Source organism: Diceros bicornis, chromosome 14, assembly GCF_020826845.1.
Source record: "Diceros bicornis minor isolate mBicDic1 chromosome 14, mDicBic1.mat.cur, whole genome shotgun sequence".
Classification (NCBI taxonomy): Eukaryota; Metazoa; Chordata; class Mammalia; order Perissodactyla; family Rhinocerotidae; genus Diceros; species Diceros bicornis.
In genome coordinates, this window is record NC_080753.1 from 39,032,841 (window position 1) to 39,040,480 (window position 7,640).

At 38.5% G+C, this 7,640-nt stretch overlaps 1 protein-coding gene across 1 annotated transcript; it reads left to right on the forward strand.

The window, feature by feature from the left end:
- Nucleotides 1-243: 243 nt before the first annotated feature.
- LOC131413986 (putative olfactory receptor 2B8) lies at nt 244-1,297 on the forward strand. Its single transcript, XM_058555007.1, has one exon. The coding sequence runs from the start codon at nt 306-308 to the stop codon at nt 1,242-1,244; it is 939 nt and encodes a 312-aa protein (XP_058410990.1). The 5' UTR covers nt 244-305; the 3' UTR covers nt 1,245-1,297.
- Nucleotides 1,298-7,640: the final 6,343 nt, after the last annotated feature.

Consider the following 7,640-nt stretch of genomic DNA (forward strand, 5'->3'; position numbering starts at 1 on the left):
ACTTAAAATTCTATTAAACTGAATCTAAAACAGACCTTTTATACTTTTGATTGATGCAAACACAAGGTCCATTATTTGATATTTTGTATGTTAAGTATCGATGACATTACTTTTTATGATAATGTGGAACTAAATTGGTCTAAGATATGTCAACTTCAATGAGCACATCATTGATTCAAATAGTTACATATAAAATCCCTTGGCCTTGTCTTTTAACATGGTAGATCCCTCCCCCCTTGTTTTGAAGATACCTTTAAAAAATTCATAAATGCTTGGTCTTGACAGGAACCGTGTGCTAACAAAGGATGGAACAGAAAAATGGAAGTTCTCTCACTGGCTTTATCCTACTGGGTTTCTCTGACAGGCCTCAACTGGAGCTAGTCCTCTTTGTGGTTCTTTTGGTCTTCTACATCTTCACTTTGCTGGGAAACACAGCCATCATTGCATTGTCCCACCTGGACCCACATCTTCACACCCCTATGTACTTTTTCCTCTGCAACCTCAGCTTTCTGGACCTGTGTTACACTACCAGCATTGTTCCACAGTTCCTGGTTAATCTCAGGGGATCAGACAAATCTATCTCCTTTGGTGGTTGTGTAGTTCAGCTGTACATCTCTCTAGGGTTGGGATGTACAGAATGCATCCTCTTAGGAGTTATGGCATTTGACCGCTGTGTCGCTGTTTGCAGGCCCCTCCACTACACAGTAATCATGCACCCCCGTCTCTGTACCCTGATGGCTTCTGCTTCATGGTTCATTGGTTTTGCCAACTCCTTATTGCAGACAGTGCTCGTCTTCCTTTTACCACTTTGTGGGAGAAATAGATTAGACCACTTCCTTTGTGAGGTCCCTCCATTGCTCAAGCTTGCTTGTATTGACACCACTATGAATGAGTCTGAGCTCTTCTTTGTCAGTGTTATCATTCTTCTCATTCCTGTTGCATTAATCATGTTCTCCTATGGTTGGATTATCAGGGCCATCTTAAGAGTAAAGTCAGCAGCAGGCCAGAGAAAAGCATTTGGGACGTGTGGGTCCCACCTCACAGTGGTCACTCTGTTCTATGGCACAGCCATCTATGCTTATCTCCAGCCCAGCAACAACTACTCTCAGGATCAGGGCAAGTTCATATCTCTCTTCTACACCATCATCACTCCTATGATCAACCCCCTCATCTATACACTGCGGAACAAGGATGTGAAAGGAGCAATGAAGAAGGTGCTTTGGACGGATTATGACTCCCGATAACTGGGCACGGAACACATTTTAGTGGAAGGACTTTGAACACCAGAGCCCATAAGATTTTGTGTCCTCCAGGTGTCATCCAAAATTTCCCCTGACGGCTCTCAAGGAAATTTCTCACTTCATTCTCCTATGAAAGTGTTCAAAATCTAAGTTTATGGATTCATTCCCACCTCCAGAGATGCTGATTCAGTGTTTCTCAAGCATCTGCATTATATTTATTATTTTTAAAAGGTCTACAGAGTTTTCTTATTTAAACCAGCATTTGGAAACATTATTCTTTTCTACTTGCAAAAAGTCAGTTAAGTACATACCATAAAGGCACAGCCAAATGAGAGCCTGAAACCAGTGAAACAGTGTAAGAAATTTTAACATTTTAGCATTTTCTAGCCATTGCCTGAGGCATATCACTTATTCTTGAATTTTGATTATGACTCTATTACCAAGTCCATAGATGTCTGTATCAGAGCTTTACACAGAAATCAGTGGGGAAACAGTCGAAAAACATACTTTAAGCTCAAAGAAAACTTGCTAACATGAATCCTGATAAACCCATTTTGAAATTAGGTCCTACTGTGACCTCACCAATGTAGCAGTTATATTGAGCCTTCATTTAGTGTAGGCTGTACACAGGATCACTGGGTGAAGAGTGTGACGCAATACTGCCAGTGACATTGGTATCTATTAGCTGGTAATAACGCCAGGTAGCGCTTATGTATAATTTAGTACACAGCAGGGAAACATTGGTGTGAATTGGTTATTTTAAGTTTTAGAGTCCACTTTTTCCTTTTTAAAAGTGATTTTTGAAGACATTACCATATTTAAATATTATATGTCCTAAGCTCTAGTTCATGTTCTACACATTTCACCTACATTAATGCAGCAAAAGTGTCAAAGGGTTAAATATGTTTAGATTACTTTCCTCATACTTTTAAAAAAATTCTTTGATTCAAGGATCAATTGGTCAGGACCTTTTTATCTCACATCTAGCGAAGGCCCCATATAATTTGATTTCAGAGAGATATTCTAAAAATATTGATAATGGTTCATCATCCGGGAAACCCTAAGTTCTCTGGAAGCTCACTCAGATTACCTGGAAGAAATTTAAAGAATAAATAAAGTGTGTATTAATTTTAGAAGATCTTTATATGCCTAAGCTTTACAAACAGCCATCTCAATTGACATAACTGGTATACAATTCTGAATAAATTGAAATTGAAAAATTGAATCTGACCTTCTAGCCCTTAGATCCCCACTCAAGCTCAGTTTACAGTATAAATTTGTTTTCTGGTATGGATCCTGGTTTTTGTATATATTTAATGTTATTAATGGTATTTTTCCATGGAGGTTAGAGCCTTGAGAATGCCATAATCAAGAAATGTTTATGATTTTTGGTATATTTTCCCAACACGTAGCACAGTGCAGATTAATACACGTGTGTTTCTGAGTGGAGACATATGCGTAACAATTATCACACAGTTTCTTATCCTGGCAGCTAAACTATATCCTTTTGGGCCTTGACTCTTTCAATTGGTCATGCTCATGATAAATGATTTGATACAGAGAACAGATTTGGCAAGCTGGAAATGGCAGCTAAGGCAAATTATACATCTGGGCAAGATTCTATCCACATCCTTAATAGCATCTAATATTCACACTTGAAATCGTCACTTGGGAAACCATATATTTTGACACCATAGTAATACTGAATGTATACCAGTATAAAAACAGTTTTGGAATACTGTTTCCCCCCGGGGGTGACAAATTTTCCACTCTCTATTATTAGTTAATAACACCCTGATAGTTCTACCCAAATGGTCACTTTAAAATATCACAAATGAACTTTCTTTGATGCAGAAAACCTCAAGGTCTCATGAAGCCACAGAAACTATTGTTTTGGTTGAGCAACTACTTCTCTGCTCTTAAGGACTCCCCAAAGGCTGCCACCAAACAGATTTACTTCCTTTAAGTAAACATTTGAATAGCATTGCATAGTTATATTAGTTGGACATAAATTATGGATAATAAAGATCTCTGGGCCCACGCTAAAATTAAAAAAGAAAAAAATACTTAGGAGACCAAATACAATAAGTTCAATGTTGTGCTGTAACACTTTTCAGATGGAACCTAGAAACTCTACTTACCCAAGCTCTCCATGCTTTGTCTACAACAGACTACAGGGTTATGTCAATTGCCACCAAAATTATTTGGACTGTTTTATTTTTGAATTCTCACCAGCAATGGTGGAAAGTCTCCAGTGATTGTACCCAGGGCTTGGCTAAATTCTTATATCCCATCTGTGTTGAGCATCTGGAGTTCAGGACTATCATTATGCCCTACAGCGATACATGGATTCTTTCAACCTTTTCACTTTTTGTCTGAGGAACACAGGGGGGATACCATTGGCTCGGATGATAAGTGGTCACCGAGATCTAAAATGTCAGTCAGACTCACATGAGACACAATTCTTAACCAGCACAAGATTTACTAACAATTAGCAAAGGATACAAAAAAGAGCAACAGCACATGCAATATCTATGATTCCCCAAACCGGTCAGTGATCTACACTGGATTTATTATTTTTTAAATGTGGGGCACTAACTTGTGTGGTACAAGTCAGCACAGAGTAGCCGTGGCAGTTTCTCAGTTTATAAATGTCCCTACCTTTGTATCCCTACTCTGGCTTTAGGACTTTTATTCGTTAGCACAACTTCTGTCTGAATAGTGTAGCTTACAACACTCTATACAAACCCATTACATCTTGCCAAAAATGTTATTAGATCAGTTATCCGTATATAGCAACCCCTGTAAGATCCTTATGTATCCCCTAGGCAGTACCGTTGATGCAAATAATCCATAATCAATCTATAAATCAAAATTGGGGTGAATTTATTATGAGCCAGGTCTTAGGACTATAGCCTGGAGCCTTCCGTCCTCAAGGAAGGAAGGGCACTGAAGAAGTGGGGTGTACAGGGTGGTTATATACCCTCCTGGAACAAAGAGCATGCATCACATATGACAGGAATATCTCTTTTACTACTGTCACAAGATGCTTAGCTGGCACAGCAGGTCAGTTGTCAGCAGGCCAGTGGTCACAAGGTGAGCACAGCAGGTCAGTAATTAATCCTCAGTTCCCAGGAAGAGGTGCTCATCCTTAAGGAAATTCCCGTATGGGAGGAAGCTACAGCCCTATCTTTAAGGGCATCGTTCTTGTCTTTGGGACAGAGTAAATGTTTAAAGGAGATGTACAATGCATGCTCAACAGGCTCTTTTAGAAAAACAGTTCATGCTTAATTAGTTTTACAGCAAATGGCTTCCTCATATACTCCAATATATTCTATTGTTTTTCATTTATTTATCAGTACATTTCAGCAGTTACTGGTTGCCAGAGTTCTTCTGTGACCAGGCTCACAGAGGAGGGAGGAACAGGTTATAGATCCCTGTCAATGCTTTCCTTTGAGGTTGACTTCTGATCTGAAGCTTGCTTGTAATATAAGTTGAGGGCTTTCTTCCATCTTTTTAGTATTGTAGCATATCTCAAATGTGATCTGGTAGACTCTGGGAACCATTGTGTTTGGAAATGTCTTGGGAATGTTTTTTTGCTGGGAAGGTGGTCTCTGTGTAAATGCAGAAATGAGAAGATGAATGACTCGTGGATCAGAGGGATCAGGGATGAGGATCCCTGAGATATCCTTAGGGACTGGACAATCTTGTTTTTTAAAAATGAAATTCTATTGATTTACATTGTTTTGTGGATTTATTTTAACGGTTCTGAGCTGAATGAACTCTACAAGGTCTCTACAAGTTCTTCTAATTAGGCAACCATTTCTGGGGACAGTTTTAACCTCTTTTGAGAGTGAAGCTCTTCAGTTGTACCTGTGGCTTTAGTCTCAATGAAGCATCCTGGACATTTCTAATGACTAGATCATTCCATGACTAGATCATGGATACTCATGACCAATGGGATGTTACTGTCAGTTGCCAAAGCCTTTCCCAGGAGCCCACTCCTGATTCTATGCTAGCAGACCAGGGATAGTGCTTACCAAGTATTTTTAAGTCCCCATTTTAAGCATTGGGAAACTGTTAAACAGTCTTGGAAGATTCTCTTTGGATAGCTTGTTCATTAATTTATGTACTGGAATGAGAACTCTGTTTTAATTATTTAAAGGGAGCATCTTGGCCAACAATGTGTCATTTTCAGTGTGAAATCCACCTCTCTCTGGATTCACTCCCCATCTTGGAAAAACATTCTATACTTTCCAAAGAATGTTTCTTCTTGTATTCCACCATAATGTGTTACATTGTGGCTCGTATTTGGCATGAAATAACATAGTATATATTAATATGTTATTAAAGACATACACACACACTAAGTATGGACTCCACATGAAATCTCTTGTAGGTCAACCTTATGTCTTTCCTGAAGATGAATAGTAGAAGAAAATATGTTTCTTTTAGCTCACACTACTTAGTTGTTACAGGCTTATAAATGATGTAATTTCAATGTTTTCTGAAATGAGTACAAATTTACACAAGTGAATGTGATAACAGTTTATTTCTAAATCACATTGAAAAGAAAAAACAGCTTACCTGGAGGTGGTGGGAGTATCTGCTGTGATAGAATCTTGCTCCACTAAAGAGCTCCATAGAACAAATTATACCCCTTTAGCTGTCACAATTAATAAAGAATTTCGGGGCTGGCCCGGGGGCACAAGCGGTTAAATGCACATGCTCCGCTGCGGCAGCCTGGGATTCACCGGTTTGGATCCTGGGCGTGCACCAGTGTATGGCTTGTCAAGCCATGCTGTGGCGGCATCTCATGTAAAGTGGAGGAAGATGGGCATGGATGTTAGCCCAGGGCCAGTCTTCCTCAGTGAAAAAGAGGAGGATTGGCAGATGTTAACTCAGGGCTGATCTTCCTCACAATAAATAAATAAATAAATAAATAAATAAATAAATAAAAATAACCAAGTTAAAAAATTTAGAAGTGCCATTCTTTCAGGCCCTGAATCAAAATTTGGATCACAAAGAGTGGGCTGAGATTGTAGATAGAATAAAGCTAGAACACTTTGATTTATTAAGCATGTAGAGAGATTTTGTATTTGGCCTTAGGAGAGGAAGAATAAATGGGATGAAAGAAATGAATGGGGGCTGGCCCAGTTGCATAATGGTTAAGTTCTTGTGCTCCAATTTGGCAGCCTGGGGTTCGCAGGTTCAGATCCAGGGCATGAACCTATGCACTGACCATCAAGCCATGCTGTGGTGGCATCCCACACACAAAATATAGAGGAAGACTGGCATAGAGGTTAGTCTCTATGCCAAATCTTCGGGGTAAATCTTCCTCACCAAAAAAAAAAAAAAAAAGAAAGAAAGAAAGAAAGAAAGAAATGAATGATATGTCTTGTTTTTATGTATTTTTTCCAGATTTACTGAGATATAATTGACATATAACATTGAGCAAGTTTAAGGAGTACAAAGAGTGATTTGATATACTATGTATATGTTGCAAAATGATTACCACATAGTGTTAGATAACACCTCCATCATGTCACATAATTACCATTTCCTTTTGTGGTGAGAACATTTAAGATCTACTCTCTTAGCAAGTTTCAGGTAGAAAATACAGTATTATTAACTGTAATCACCATGCTGTGCCTTAGATCCCTAGAACTTATTCATCTTATAACTGGAAGATTGTACCCTTTGCCCAACATTTCCCTATTTCTCCTACCACCTAGCCCCTGGTAATCATCATTCTACTCTTTGTTTCTACAAGTTCAGCTTTTCTGGATACAGTATTTGTCTTTCTCTACTGACGTTTCACTTAGTATAATGTCCTTAAGGTCCATCCATGTTGTCACAAATGGCAGGATTTCCTTCTTTCTCCTGACAGAATAGCATTCTGTTGGATATGTACACCACATCTTCTTTACACATTCATCTGTTTGGACACTTAGTTTGTTTGCATATCTTGGTTATTGTGAATAATGCTGCAGTGAACATGAGAGTGCATATCTCTCTTCAATATCCTGATTTCATTTCCTTTGAATATATACCCAGAAGTTGGATTGATGGATAATGACGAAGGGATCAATTCATTAAGAAGATATAACAATGGTAAGAATGTTGGACCCAACATGGGAGCAGATAAATACATTAAACAAATTCTAACAGATCTGAAGGGAGAAATAGACAACAATACGATAATAGGACAGGGCTTCAATACTCTAACTTCAACAATGGACAAATCATCCAGACAGAAAATCCACAGAGAAACATTGGATTTGAGCCATACTTTAGACTAAAAATCCTAAAGATATATACAGAACATTCCATCCAACAGCAGCAGAATACATATTCTTCTCAAGTGCACAAGAAACATTCTCCAGGATAGATCATATG

What these genes read in the sequence shown, in the direction of transcription:
- LOC131413986 (XM_058555007.1), top strand. Translation starts at nt 306, where the DNA reads ATGGAACAGAAAAATGGAAGTTCTCTCACTGGCTTTATCCTACTGGGT.